Source organism: Quercus lobata, chromosome 7 (genome assembly GCF_001633185.2).
Source record: "Quercus lobata isolate SW786 chromosome 7, ValleyOak3.0 Primary Assembly, whole genome shotgun sequence".
NCBI lineage: Eukaryota > Viridiplantae > Streptophyta > Magnoliopsida > Fagales > Fagaceae > Quercus > Quercus lobata.
This window is the reverse complement of record NC_044910.1, coordinates 31,367,281-31,381,399: the sequence shown is the minus strand read 5'-3', so window position 1 is coordinate 31,381,399 and position 14,119 is coordinate 31,367,281. Positions and strand designations below refer to the sequence as shown.

Sequence of the window (14,119 nt, the reverse complement as noted above, 5' to 3'; positions counted from 1 at the left end):
TGGACGCAATTTGTGTGTTACAATTTTTTTTTTTTGGTCACAATCCTTATATGGCATAGTGAATTGTATTACAAAAATTACTAAGAAATTTATGAAAATGTAAACAAGTAGATAATCAAAATTTTGGCAAAAAGATAGATACAAAAGAGTTGTCGTCCATAAGAATCGGTAAACTGACAAAAGTTGTTTGTTACACCGTTACTCTAATTATTACTAATTTGTCGGATTGAAATGGGCCATCCTCTTTAACTTAACAATGTTTGATGCAGAATTCATTTGGGCCTTCCTGAGTCCAGCCCATCTTCAGTCTAATCCACACCACTGAAGTAGTATAAGAAGCCCATTGTTGCTCTTTTCTTAATAATAATAAAAAAAGTAATTGTGAGTCAATATTAATTCTGAAATTCTCATGTGAGCCCCAATGGGATTCTGGGGCAAGTAAAGGTGGTGAATTATCCTTCTCTCTCTCTCTCTCTCTCTCTCTCTCTCTCTTAAGTCATAACTCTTAAGTCATAAAACTCTCACATTGTTATAATTGGAAGCCAAATAAAATAATAATAATAAAAAACCAAACTTTATTTTTTATTATTTTGAGGTTTTACTTTTAATGTTATTTCCTAGTCTGGGATTTTTCATATCTCCTTAAACAGAAACCAAACCAAGCCACATCCATTTCCATTTCCATTTCCATTTGCTTAGCTGTACCTGAATCATGTTTTCTCTCTTCTCTCTCTCTCACGTCACATTCCTCATTTCCTCTATTTTCTATATAACTGATTAGCTAAAACGACCACTGCTGTCTCGTCCTTCTCTTCAATCCCTACCAATGTCCAGGTGAGTTTACTTCTCAGAAGCCATTCTTCATTTTGTTCTTCAAAATCTGAAAATGGGTTACTAATATTTGTGTAAAATATACAAATGTAGGAAAAAATTAAGAAAGCCAATATGGAGGGAGGGCCACAGGAGGAGCCCGCGGATATCAGCGTCCAAGGCCCAGAATGTGAATGTAAATGTGAATGAGACTCACCCTAATTTTGGGGTCTCACACTCTCACTCCAAAAGCTCAAAACTTAGTGGAAGTGATGCTCAGGCTCAGGCTCAGGCTCAGGCTCAAACTCCGACTCAGGGACCAGCGACAAGGACAAGGGCCACAAAGAAGAGAAGACTCAAACCACTTCAAGATGTTGCTTCAACTTCTACTTCTCTTTCACCCCGACCACTACAACAACAACAACAAAAGGTCCTATTTTTGTATTGTCCCCCCCATTATTTACATTTTATTTTATTATTAATAACAATGGTGTAACAAATTTTTCATGTTGGTTGCATTTCCATGTGGGTATCATTTATTATTGTTATAATATCTTTTCCTGTTCACAAAATGTCAACTTTGTTGTTGTGGTGCGCTTTTGTTTTTTAGGAGAAAGTGAAAGTACAAGCAAGGGTCTAAACGAAACGTGGTACCCGTTTCTGTTAACCGTTACTAATGACTTCGATCTGCACAATGCCATAATTGTCTCTTCTTTCACGGCTTCTGTTAACATAAATTTACTAATACTTGGCTCAACTATAAAGTTTTTTGTGGTTGAATGAGAGACCTGATTCAAATCCTCCCTCCACCAAGATCATTTGGTTTCTTGGCCTGATGTTATCATCATGGAGTGGAGTGGAGTGGAGTGGACATCATAGGTTCAAATCCTATCGTCTCTACAAAAATTTAAAAAAAAAATACTTAATTTGCAATAAGAATTGATGCCCATTCTTCTGTGTATCATAATATGAGCATTAGTTTTCACCCAGTTACAATTTCAAAGGCACTGACACATCCCACTTTAATTTCAGCACCTCCTTATTTTCTGACATTACTTTAATTTTCAATCACTCACAAAGCATTAACACTAATGCAATGAAATGACTAAACAAAATGAAATTGTGTTCCAAGTAACTAGTTGTTCATGGTTCCCATGATGCTGTGCTTGTTTTTGGTCTTCAAAGTTGGTTGTGTAAGATAATATTAATCCCCCACCATGTTCTGCAAGTTTTATTCTCATCATCCCATTTGAACTGACATGCAGGGTGGCACAAAACCCATTTACAAAGATCATCATACTGATAGTGGTGAGTCCTTTTGCTCCAACGGAGTTAGAATTGTAAATTATGCACTTTTGGGTTTCTATCACAATGGTGTTATAATTATGTGATTCATTTGTTTCTATGTCAGATCAACCAGTTGTTGCACAGAGTGAAGATAGCCCAAGACATGAAGATCACGCTACCTACACTAGTTAGCTCCTTTTCTTTATGGATATTGCGAATTGTAGAACCATTAACTTAATTCATTGTTTGTGACAATGGAAACTTCATATATAACATAGACACTTCTTGCATCAGATAAACCATCCCGCATGCCATCTGCACCATGGATGCCAGAAAAACGTATTCTTGAGCTTGTTCTTGATGTCTTACAAAGGTGCTTATTGTTTTATTACTTTCTTTGTGTTCATATTTTAGAGCATTCTTAAAGGTGGTGAGAAAAGGTCTTTGAATTGATTAAATATAGCAAGGAAGTATCATAAATTATGGTAAATGAGAATGATTCTATTATAAATTCCTGATTCATTGCTTATATTGAAATGCATTCTTTTTACATTTAGGAGAGACACACATGAAATATTTGCTGAACCAGTTGACCCGAATGAGGTATGTATTTGCTTATCAGTTCCTCTCATCTTATATCACGGACACTGCTATTTCCCCTTCTTGTTCAATATATTGATGGAGATTTGTGTTCTTATAAGGCTGAAGATTACTATGAAATCATTGAAGAGCCTATGGATTTCGGCACTATGAGGGCTAAACTTCATGAGGGAATGTATAGAAGTCTTGAACAATTTGAGGTTTGCTTGCTTCTTCAAAATTACATCTCTGAATTGAATAGGAAGGCATTCTTCTTTTTTCACCATACATCAACTGGGAACATCTCTAATTGTGGGTTTGTAAACTTAAAAATTCAGCTATTTGATATCATATTCCTGAAAGTGTGTATTCTGTAATGTGTCAGATCTTGCTAGAGTGCCCTTCTCTTGTTGTACCAAAGATATCTACAAACCTTAGAACATAAATACATTACTCTGTTTCAAAAAAAGTTACTAATTTTTTTTTTTAAAGTAATAAAATCTTATTCAAACAGTAAAAATGAGTCACCCAAGTATGCACGACATATACAACTGGGGAACAGTTACTAATAGTATGCATGACATATCCTCTTTAATAGAATGCTCAGACTACATTCAGGGTCAACTTGTCTGTTTCAATTTAAAAAGTCATAGGTCAGATAATCTTATGATTTCTAACATTCAGTGTCACAAAACATTGAACTGCAACTTTCTTGTTTCTCACTCCACTTTTTTTATTTCTGCACAAATTTATTACAATTTCATATGATCACATGGTGATAATTCTTTCTAATCTGGCTCAAATTTACAATAGTTGTTACATATGATCATATGGTGATAATTTGGGCTCAAATTCACAACGGTTGTTATATATGATCTTGGAGGTTGTGTAAACTATTTGTTTACACAATATTGATATTCTTTGTTTCTCTATTTTTCTTTGGATTCCTTTCTAATGATCCAGGACTTAATCCTGGACATGAAGGATAAAATATAAAGATCAAGTTTATTAAGTATGAAGAAATCAATTTATTTGGCTGTTAAAGATGTGCATCTGTTGCATTATTAGAACAGCACGAAAATCTGATTATCTAACTGGTTATTGTTTGGACTTCTCTGCAGAATGATGTATTTTTAATACCTAAAAATGCGATGCATTTTAATTCTTCAGCTACCATTTATTTCAGACAGGTATAATCATTTAATCTCTGCAAATGTAGCAGTAGTTTTTCAATGATAAAATCTAGATTCTCTTCATCTGCTGAACAACAGCCCTTCATTTTTACAGGCTCGCGCAATACATGAACTAGCTACAAAGATTTTCCATGTTCTGAAAACTGATCCTGAGAATTTTGAATTGGAGTTCTCAGATACAAAAAGAAGACGAAGAAGAAGTGGTAGGAGGCCCCAAAGTGAAGCTAGGGGTTCAATTAAGACCTCTCTTCCTATGCTTCCCACAAATGTAAAATCCAGTAGCATGATGATTGATATATCCTCAAATACAATACCATCATTTCGCAATTCATCAAATCTGGGGAGAAGTTTCCAACTAAATTCTCAGTGCTCTGGTATTGCTACTCGTTTTGATGCAATGGACCCTGCACTTCTTTCTGGTAAGAGAGCAAATCTTTTCCTACATTCTAACCTTAAAATTTCATATACATCTGTGTAGATGCAAGTGATTATTTCTTGTGAGAATATTAAATATATGGGAAAAGTAATATATGGGATCTGTGTAGATGCAAGATCCTCCCGACTTTGTTTATATATCTGAGTCATAAGTAATAGGAAAAGAAGACCAAATATAGGATTTTCTTATCTGGAATATAAGGAAATCATCCTAACTCACTGAATTTTATAAGTTGTTAAATTCACTAATACATGGTAGCTGGCTGTTGCCCAAACATATGTGTCAAATTTTCCAGTGTGATTGCACATCCCTTTTTTTGAGACATCTCTATCCTCACTTTAGTCAGCATGCCCCTGAACTTCAGGAAGCAATTGAAGGGTCATCTTTTGCATTATATACAATCCTAAAATTACTCTAATCAGCAACTCTTTTGTCCTTCCATTTTAAGTGATACTAGATAGAACTTTGTATTAAGAATGCTGTCTTATTAGTATGGGTAGATTATTTTGTTATTATGGTGACATTCAGGAAATATTCTTGATGGTTCTTCCAGAATAATCACTGGTTCACCTAGCTGTTTACCAACTTTGCAACTAAAATTTTCAACATTTGTCATCAGTTCTGGTTTTTCATAGAATCCAACTTCTTCTTTTTTTTTCTTTTTTTTTTTTTTTTGTTTGCACTAAATAATTCTTACTGTATTGGTTTAAGCTTTTTAAAATATCTAAGGAAATACTTCTTAAAAATTTAGTTCTGGCTGTGATTTCCTTTTATTTTCTCTTCTGTATGCTTCAACGGTTATTTGTACGTCCATGCACTACTTGAATGAAGTTGAAGTCGAAACCTAATAGCCTTTTCTTTTCTGACAGGTGCAAAAGATGGTAGAAGATTTAGCTCTTTTGAAGTAGACCGCCGTTGTACATATAGACCTTGGATGTCTTTCCTCAATGAGAATGAATCAAATTTTTCAACAATTTATAGTTCTTTGAAACCACTTGAGCATGTAAGCTCTTGCAAATCCAAACTTGTTGATTTTATTTGATACAGATAATATGCCTTCATGTGCATTAGAAAATACGTGAGACCAATGATATAGATAGCCCATGTTGCCCAATAATATGTGTTATGCATGTATTAACGAAACCTACTTTATGTGGTGGCTGCCACCTTTACCAAATACCAGTGATGTCCAAATCTACCAGCTTTACATGATTCCCCTTTCTTTATTCATACCTTTATTTATATTTTTAACCTTTTGGTGGGACAACACATAATTCATGCATTTATGCCAAGAGGGTTCTGCCAAGAACTTTAGCCCAACTATCTAAGAGTCTAGACAAAGAGGGCAGAAGGTGCATTCTGACATGAAAAAATGCATCCAGCTTCTAGGCGTTTGCCCCCCTAAAAAAAACAACTAAGTTTTCATTTTTGTGTGGTTCACAAATCAACCATGAAGGCTGACAAATTTTTATTATGTTGTAGGTGAGTCAGCAGGAGATTAGTTATAGAGAAAGCTTGATGCTATTTGTTGAAGGTTTGGGACCAACAGCCAAAATGATTGCTGAGCGAAAGTTGCTTGGACTGTCAGCTGATACATCCAATTACCAAACTTCCAATTATTGGTTCCCAGCTCAAAAATGTCATGCTGACATGGCATCTAACCCTGTCCAATGGGGGCCTAGTACTCTTAATACCATAAGCAAAACCCCAACATCTCAGAATTTCCTGGACCACCACTATGGGAAACCATCTCTCTTAAAAAACTCCTGTGACACAATGAATTTGGGGGATGCTGGCAGAGGAAAAGAGGCCAACGTTGGGGAAGTTCATGCCAGTGATGAGAAGAAATTTCTCAATGTTCTTGGCAAGAACAAAATTTATGAGGATCGGAGTTGGGATTTTCCATTTGGTTCATATTCCTCCGCAGCTGGTACTGGAGATTTGAATTGCTTGGGTGCTGAATTTCCAAACACGGGCAACAAGTCAACAACATTGGAAATGAACAAGGGCAATTTTGATCATCAAGCACAATTATTGGATTCAGCTTCTGAGTTTATTAAGTCAACTGAGTCGGAATCTTTATCGAAAAACAGTTACGCATCTCTGTCTTCATGGCCTCTACGAACCTTGGGCAGGAATGGACTGTCAAGTTCTAGTCAAACTAAGGACTCCATGCACAACTCAAGTTTGGAGTATCTGGCAGGTCATGACCAAGCCATAGCTGCACAAGGCTCTGGTGATGGAGTTTGGAGCTCATCCAAGTCAGGTCAAATTTTGAAATCAGACCAACCCGTGCCACAGGCTTCCCAATTTATTTTTGATCTGCCATATTTGAAAACACGTCTTGACCAGATGAGTGCATGTAGTGAGGAGACCTCTAGAGCCAAAATGACTTACCAAACTTCTTCAACCTGTACTCGTCAAGTAGAGCCTCATAGTGATAATCAACAACCATCTTCAATAGGTAGTCATCATACTGATTTAGCTCTTCAGCTGTAAGAAATATGTAGGACTCTAGTTTATGGAAACATAGAGAGATAAAAGTGAATATTGATTTCCAAATTTGTGTTCTTTCGTCTTTTTCTTGTTCTATGATTAGCTTTGCTTGTGTTGAACCAGATATAGCTTGCCAAGTAAATCAACTAAACGTAGAAAAGGATTTCCAAATTCCAATGTTTGTCAAGAAACCAAAAGAAGAAGCTAGTGAAAACATTTTTCAGCATTTATACCATTTTATGTAATGGAATATAACTGGACCAGGCAGCTAGGCTTACACCTTGGTCAACTAAAGAACCAGAGGGAGGTTGGTACTATAATGATCTGTGACGTTGCATTGTGATATCCGAAGTTACTTCTGTTTACAACTGATTCTTTGGCTAGATAGAAGGCGTGAATGGTTAATGGTTGTTGTTGTGATGGGGTGGGGGCCATCATAATTGGGAGGTGTTGAACAACAGAATTTGATCCACTTCAACAGCTCCCCCTTCCCTTTGTTTGTCTACGCAATCATTTCAGGGAATTTGACTTATATTCATGATCTGACTTTATTCCATCACTCGTTATTTTTTCTCGATATTTATATGCAAGAAGCCACGTAAAAGCGATGAGGATAATACGTGTGACATTCTGTTTATAAACCTAATTGAAGTCACATACAAGTGTTCTTGGGTGGGGTAGAATGATTGATATTATGTTTAGTAATTTGATTGGACTGTTTCAAAATGGAGCTACATTATTTGCAGTTTAGACATCGTTTCGTATCTATTACTCCCAATTATTTTGGTAAGAAAATGACCTATATTAATTAATATAAAAATCTTGCTTTGAGAGTGCTTTTTCACTGGGGCCAGAACCAATAATTGTGGGTTATCATTCAAATTAAAACATTAATATGACTGTCAAATAAAAAGGTATAGTGGGTCACACTCTCTCTTTAGTGTCAAGAAAAAAAATAACTGTTATCTTGCACCAAAAAACACAATAATTTCGATTATTCAATCCCATGGATGAGAAAAAAAAAAAAAGAAAGGTAAAATATTCCAACATTTTCAAGTTTAGATAAGGATATTACGGTTTCTTATATGGATGTTTCTTTCATATTTTATATAACCAAAGAATGAACTGAATTAAAGATATCCCAACGGAGAAAGGGTGGCAATGCAATCCAATCCAATCCAATCATATGGAAAATCATAAAAATATATATAAATAATAATATAATAATAATATATGGTAGCATTAGTAGTAGCATGAAATGAGGAAAATGAGGATGAACAAGCAATTTGTGGGGCCCAAAAACATGAACTGGCAGAATTGAGAATCCAACGGTAAAGTAGTGGCTTCGGAGTTCGCAAACAGGTATTAGCCATTAGATTAATGTTTTAGAGCGCGCTTTTTCTCTCTCTCTCTCTCTCTCATATTTGGTTTGTGCTTTGATTAAAAAACGGAGAGAGTTAGTTAAAACAAGGAACGTGGGAAAGGGAACACACACAAAAAAAAACAGCAAACCAAAAAACGAGAGTGGGATCGAAAAAGATCCTCCTCGTTCATTGGTTTTATTGTCATCACGGTGGTGGTGGTGGTTGTGCTTCTGGTTCTGATTCTGGTTGTTGTTACAGCAACCTTAACCAAAACAAAAATGGCGTACAGAAGAAGGCAAGGAATTACGAAGACATCAACTTTCACAGAAGAAATTCATCACCCACCGCCACCTGATTATAATAATAATAATAATGAATTCAAACGATCTTCATCTTCTTCTTCTTCTTCATCTTCATCAGGAGGAGGAGGAGGAGGAACACTTCCAAATTCTACATCATACACTTCTCTTGCTGCTCAAGCCATTCGTGCCTCCGCTCTTCATCGTGAATCTTCGCTTTCCTCTGCCTACGCTGACTCTGCTTTCGCCTCTCGTCCTTCCAAGGTCCCCCCTTTTTTTTTTCTCTCTCTCTCTTTTAGCTTTCAAAATTCAAATGGGTCCTGGGTTTTTATTAACAGATCTGTTTGTGTGTGTTTTGTTTTGTTTTGGATCTAATCTCTTATTTGGAGAAGAGAAGGTATTTTATGCATTCTTTTTCCTAGATTGTTGTGTTGGACACCTGCCCCTGTTTTCTGAGTTATGAATATGGAATTCTTTGCTTTCCGAGAATCCTAGATTAGTAACTTGATCGATTGATTACGTGATTTACATCTTTCCTTCGTTAAATTTGCAAAATTCAGAGGACAGTTTTACCTTTCTGAGAATCCTAGATTAGAAGCGATAAATTACATTTCTTTTGTTAAATTTGGGAAAGTTAGAGACTTTTTTCAGTTTTTTCCTTTTCTTTCTGTGTTACCATGAATTAGGATAGGAAGGTTGATGGAGTTTGTAAGTTTTTGTTACTAGCTCTACGTGCTAATTTTTGATAAATTACCAATTGTCCTAAAAACTTAATTTATTAGGTAATTATAAATTTAATCATATAATCATCGTACTAACATCTCATCAAATTTGTGTTATTTATATTTATTTTGCTCAAAATATATTGTTATTTATATTATAATGTTGTAGTTTTGCATTTTTTTGAGGATGTGTTATCCTGCCTGAAAATGCAGAGCTTCGCTGCCTACGGAGATGATTCAGCAAAAGGTGAATCAAAATCCGGGTTTTGGGGTGTTCTAGCTCGAAAAGCAAAAGCAATCCTTGATGATGACAACATGTCCCAGCAATATGATATGCCTGAGAGAATGAGATCGCAGCCCTTCAACAACTCAGCAGCTGGCCAGGTAATACAAAGTTAACATCCTTCTTTTGAATCAGGCAAGCATGAATATCAAATTTAAAATGATCCTAGCGATGCCTTGGTTTTGAAGCTCGAAACTATTGCTTATACTAATCTAGCATCTAGATACATAATGTCCATATATCATGTTTACCAGCTGAATTCGACCTTCTGTTTTTTTTTTTTTTTTTTTCTAATACTTCCCTTTGCAATATTAATTACAGCAATCATACCAATCGTCTGAGAACTTCAGAAAAATGGAAAGTCCTAAATTACGAAAGGGATTGAATGTAATTACATCTTCCCTTAATCACATTGGTGACACCTTTGAAAAGGCTTTTGAGGTAAATTGTGTTAGATGATTTCTTGTTAATGGATTTTTTTTTTTTTTTTTCCTCTTGAATTTTAGATGTTAGTTGTTGGCTTGCCTTGTCAAGTCAGCTTTAGGTCTCTAAATCTTATTATTTTAGTTTGGTTCTACTTGATAATCTAATTCACGTTTTGTTTTTAAATGCTTTAAATCTTGTAACTTTTGGCTGATAGGATTATTATTTATTAATTGCCGACAGTTGCCTTTACTATCATCTATCACCTTAGATTTTTTCCTACTCTTCCATTTGATTATTGTCTAACTTAACTGTGTTAGTTATTGTTTGCAATGAAAATTGGTGAGAATGGTCAAGTAACCTCAGCTATGTACTTGGCAATAGAAGTCTATTTTGTATTTGAAGGAAAAGAAGTAGTTATTTTCAATAAATTATTAAAAGAAAAAAAAAGTTCATTTTCAATCACTGAAACTACCCTGGTTGTGAATCCATTGAATTTTATCCTTGTGCTTGATTATCTTTTTCTCCCATGAGATTGATGACCACCTATTTATTTTAGTTCCGAAAAGCTGTCCAATAGTTTATACTTTATAGAATCATATATGTTCCCAGTTCACCCTTTTAGTTTCTTCCTTATGACCTGTGACTCTGTGAGGCTGTGATACAAAAATATATTATTGTTTTCCTATGGACAGCTATTATTAGTACTTCTTTGTTTGGTTAACAAAATTGCCATACCAAATTAAGAAAGCAAAAACACAATGAGAGAGATAGAGAGAGGCACTGACCTTATAATGTGAAAAGGAACCTCAGATATTTTTCTTGCATAGTTTATTTTTTCTTTCAAGTATAGAATGGAATCACCTTGCTTAAAAATTTCCTTTCGTTTTTCCAGGAAGGTCGCACAATCGTGGAAAATAAGACAGCAGACATTATCCAAGAAACTCGCAAACTGCAAAATAAGCGTAGAGGAAACAATTATGAGTCACCAAATCAGGATTCTAATGTAAATAATTCGTGGCAGCAATCACCAGTTCAACCAACACAACCGCAGCTTCAAACCAACCATGAAACTCAGCTCAAGGCATCTCGCGACGTAAGGTGCCAACCTTGTAAATTTTGCATGACTGATTCATGTTGTGAATGTAGAGAATGTTTTAATTATTAGATTCAATTTATCTTATCTAAGTGAAAAATTCATGTCAAGTTACTCAGCAGGGGAGGAATACCTTGGTATATGCATCATTCAGTGATCAAAACAGTACCAAGTCCTCAATGCTGGCATTAGATAACCTTCACTGATAAAACCAACACCAAGAAAGAAACACGGATGTTTTTTGTAAAATCCTTGTGTGATTCACTTGACATTAGATAACCTTCACTGATTTAAGTGTAAGCTTTCAGTTTTTGAAACTATCATTTGCTTTATAAACTAGCCTGCGGGATTAGAACATCAAAAAGTTGATTTTGGGGCATGCAGCTCATTTTGAGTATTCATTTTGAATTTTTCAATTTTAAGTTACTAGCAGTTTTCAGTTTTATGAACCTACTTGTAGCATTGAAATGAATAATTGGCCTTCGTTTGTGTCACAGGTTGCAATGGCAACAGCTGCCAAAGCAAAACTACTTCTTCGGGAGCTGAAAACAGTTAAAGCAGATTTAGCTTTTGCAAAGGAACGATGTGCTCAACTAGAAGATGAAAATAAACTTCTGAGAGAGAATCGTGAGAAGGGAGACCACCGTGCAGACGATGACTTGGTATTTTTACTCTCTCTTTTATTATTTGGCCAAATCTCTATTTAATATTTCTGCATTGACTTTATCTGTTACTCTGATGTTTATAATTCAAGTTGATCACAGCTATGCTTGTATATCCTTAAGCTATTACATTACATTATTTATTCATTTAGTCTGTGGGGTACTTGTACATACACATATGCATACTTGTCTGTTTATTGGAGATTGGAGGGAATTATATTATTCAAGATTAACCCCTTTTCTTTTCTTATTTTTGCTGGGATTAATGTCTGTTATGTGCATATGATCTCAGATCCGCCTTCAACTGGAGACACTTTTGGCTGAGAAGGCACGTTTGGCCAATGAGAACACAATATATGCACGTGAGAACCGCTTCCTAAGGGAAGTTGTTGAATATCACCAACTCACCATGCAGGATGTTGTTTATTTAGATGAAGGGATTGAAGAAGTTACAGAAGTTTACCCCATATCCACCCCAGGAGTCTCAAAAATGCTCTCTGTTTCTCCACCCTCTCCTACATCCCCGCCCTCACCTTCTGAGATTGAGATTCTCCCATCTGAAAGCCCTACCGTGACAAAGGAAATCTTTCCTGTGCCCATGGCGCCGTCACAAGAAAATAAGGATGTTCTAGAAAGTGAGGTCCTGCAGAGTTTGAGTACCTCAGTTGATGAGAAAGAAGATACACAAAGACCCTCTATAGCTTCTTCCTAAATAGAGTTTCCTGTTCTTCATCAAAGATTTAGTATTCATTCATTTTTTATTACTTTTCTTCCTTTTTTTTTTTTCTTCTGTGGGAGGAAGAGGGGCCAGTGGGTCGTGTTATTTTTCCACTGATTAATTGGTGTATGCAGTTTTCTCATCAAGAGTGAGTTGTTGTAATTCTTCTTCTGTAAATTAGTACAGGTTCAAATATTTTCCATGTCATTCTTGTACTCCAAGCCAACGATTGCCATTGCACATAAAGTGTGTGGTAGCATTTTCAGAGCAAGCGCAGCAGAATTAATCATGGATGATCTGTAGCGCTTGCTTTCTTTTGTCAAATTACTGAAGGAATTGGATAGTAGCTCTCAGGTTTGTCAGCTTTTTGGAGCTATTGCAAAGTGTGATGGAAGTTTTTTGCTGCAAAACTGTATAAGCTATATTTGCTTCATTTCTTGTGAACTGTAAGAAGTGACGAGTCTATACAGATCTTAATTGTACTGGTTATGTGGTGCTTAAGCATTTACGACAAAGCACTGGATTTTTTTTCTTTCTTTTCTTGAAAAAAACTATGGATTTATTGGACACTTAAAGTGAAGAAATCTTAAGAAAATACAATTGAAAGTACAATCTTTTATACCTGATTATTGCTTTGCCCATATGGGACGCAGAGGGGTTGCGTATCCTAAAATCCGAAATATATGGTGATTAAAGCCATAACAGACAAAACAAATCACTCTTATATACCAAGCAAAGTGTGGTGGACATCTCCTTAACCGTTGTGCTGATGCCAATTCAAGATTTTGTTATCTAAGGTGGTACTCTCAGTAACGCTATTGAACCGTTTTATAATGCTGATCTTTTTTTTTTTTTTTAGAAATAAACTAATTGCTAAACACACAAACACTTTAATTACACTCTCTCACCAAGCTCACACGCACTTTAATGTTGATCTTATTGATGATGTATACTTGGAACCATTTGTGCCTAGTACGGCTTTGCCAGCATTATACTAATCTATATATATATATATATATATAAAACCGAAACCTTTGCTGGCACCATAATTTTTCATGTCAGCACAATATTATCTATATATATATATAAAACCGAAACTTTTGAAGCTCCCACAATTTTCCAATCAGCACAATATTTAAATTAAATTTAAACTCCCACAATTTTCCACGTCAGCACAATATTTAAATTAAATTTAAATTAAATTAAATTTTCCACCTCATCACTGTTTTCCTTTTCCAATGCAAATTAGACTTCTAGCCAAATAAGGACACACTCCCACCGCCTCTACTCTCTCCTATTTAAAAATTTCTTGCATAGAAAACCTAAGCCCCAAAAACTTATTTTTGCTGCAACACAATTTTCTCCTTAAAACTTATTGTGGGGCCCAATAATTTAAGGGCCAGGCCCAGTTGCTCTTGCCGAAGGCCCAAGCCGAGGAGAGCTGTGGCCCAAGCTCTACAATAAAGAGCACAAAACAGTTTTGGGAGGCAGCCGAGGACAGTTCAGTCCTCGGCAGATCCAGAATCCCACCGGAATAAAGGGGTAAAACTGGTATAGGAACGAATTTGTAAGGAGATCCAAAATATCTTAGGGGAAGTTATCCTTACTACCCTTCCGGATAAGACTCTGCACCTGACAGAGCCGTACTCTGCAGCCTTATCAACCATCCCCAACCATTCCGGGATTAGACTGATGGGACAAATATCAGTCTTGTAAAGACTGACCCTACACGTGGACGAAGGACAGTTAAC

General features: G+C 35.7%; 2 protein-coding genes across 2 annotated transcripts; both read left to right on the top strand.

Moving 5' to 3' along the window:
- The first annotated feature begins 523 nt into the window (after nucleotides 1-523).
- LOC115951259 lies at nucleotides 524-6,883 on the top strand. The gene is made up of 10 exons (XM_031068442.1): nucleotides 524-834; nucleotides 925-1,240; nucleotides 2,076-2,118; nucleotides 2,222-2,470; nucleotides 2,655-2,700; nucleotides 2,799-2,897; nucleotides 3,798-3,866; nucleotides 3,964-4,288; nucleotides 5,175-5,308; nucleotides 5,788-6,883. The coding sequence occupies exons 4-10, from the start codon at nucleotides 2,406-2,408 to the stop codon at nucleotides 6,802-6,804; spliced, it is 1,755 nt and encodes a 584-aa protein (XP_030924302.1). The 5' UTR covers nucleotides 524-834; nucleotides 925-1,240; nucleotides 2,076-2,118; nucleotides 2,222-2,405; the 3' UTR covers nucleotides 6,805-6,883.
- A 1,353-nt stretch (nucleotides 6,884-8,236) lies between these two features.
- LOC115951261 lies at nucleotides 8,237-12,900 on the top strand. The gene is made up of 6 exons (XM_031068443.1): nucleotides 8,237-8,728; nucleotides 9,400-9,570; nucleotides 9,791-9,910; nucleotides 10,788-10,988; nucleotides 11,486-11,650; nucleotides 11,943-12,900. The coding sequence occupies exons 1-6, from the start codon at nucleotides 8,444-8,446 to the stop codon at nucleotides 12,360-12,362; spliced, it is 1,362 nt and encodes a 453-aa protein (XP_030924303.1). The 5' UTR covers nucleotides 8,237-8,443; the 3' UTR covers nucleotides 12,363-12,900.
- The last annotated feature ends 1,219 nt before the right edge of the window (nucleotides 12,901-14,119 follow it).

Excerpts from the sequence above, each read along its gene's own strand:
- LOC115951259 (XM_031068442.1), top strand. The coding sequence starts at position 2,406 with ATGCCATCTGCACCATGGATGCCAGAAAAACGTATTCTTGAGCTTGTT. Across the intron at positions 2,471-2,654 it reads GTTCTTGATGTCTTACAAAG|GAGAGACACACATGAAATAT; the intron begins GTGCTTATTGTT and ends TTTTACATTTAG. Across the intron at positions 5,309-5,787 it reads CTTTGAAACCACTTGAGCAT|GTGAGTCAGCAGGAGATTAG; the intron begins GTAAGCTCTTGC and ends ATTATGTTGTAG.
- LOC115951261 (XM_031068443.1), top strand. The coding sequence starts at position 8,444 with ATGGCGTACAGAAGAAGGCAAGGAATTACGAAGACATCAACTTTCACA. Across the intron at positions 8,729-9,399 it reads TCGCCTCTCGTCCTTCCAAG|AGCTTCGCTGCCTACGGAGA; the intron begins GTCCCCCCTTTT and ends CTGAAAATGCAG. Across the intron at positions 10,989-11,485 it reads AGCTCAAGGCATCTCGCGAC|GTTGCAATGGCAACAGCTGC; the intron begins GTAAGGTGCCAA and ends TTTGTGTCACAG.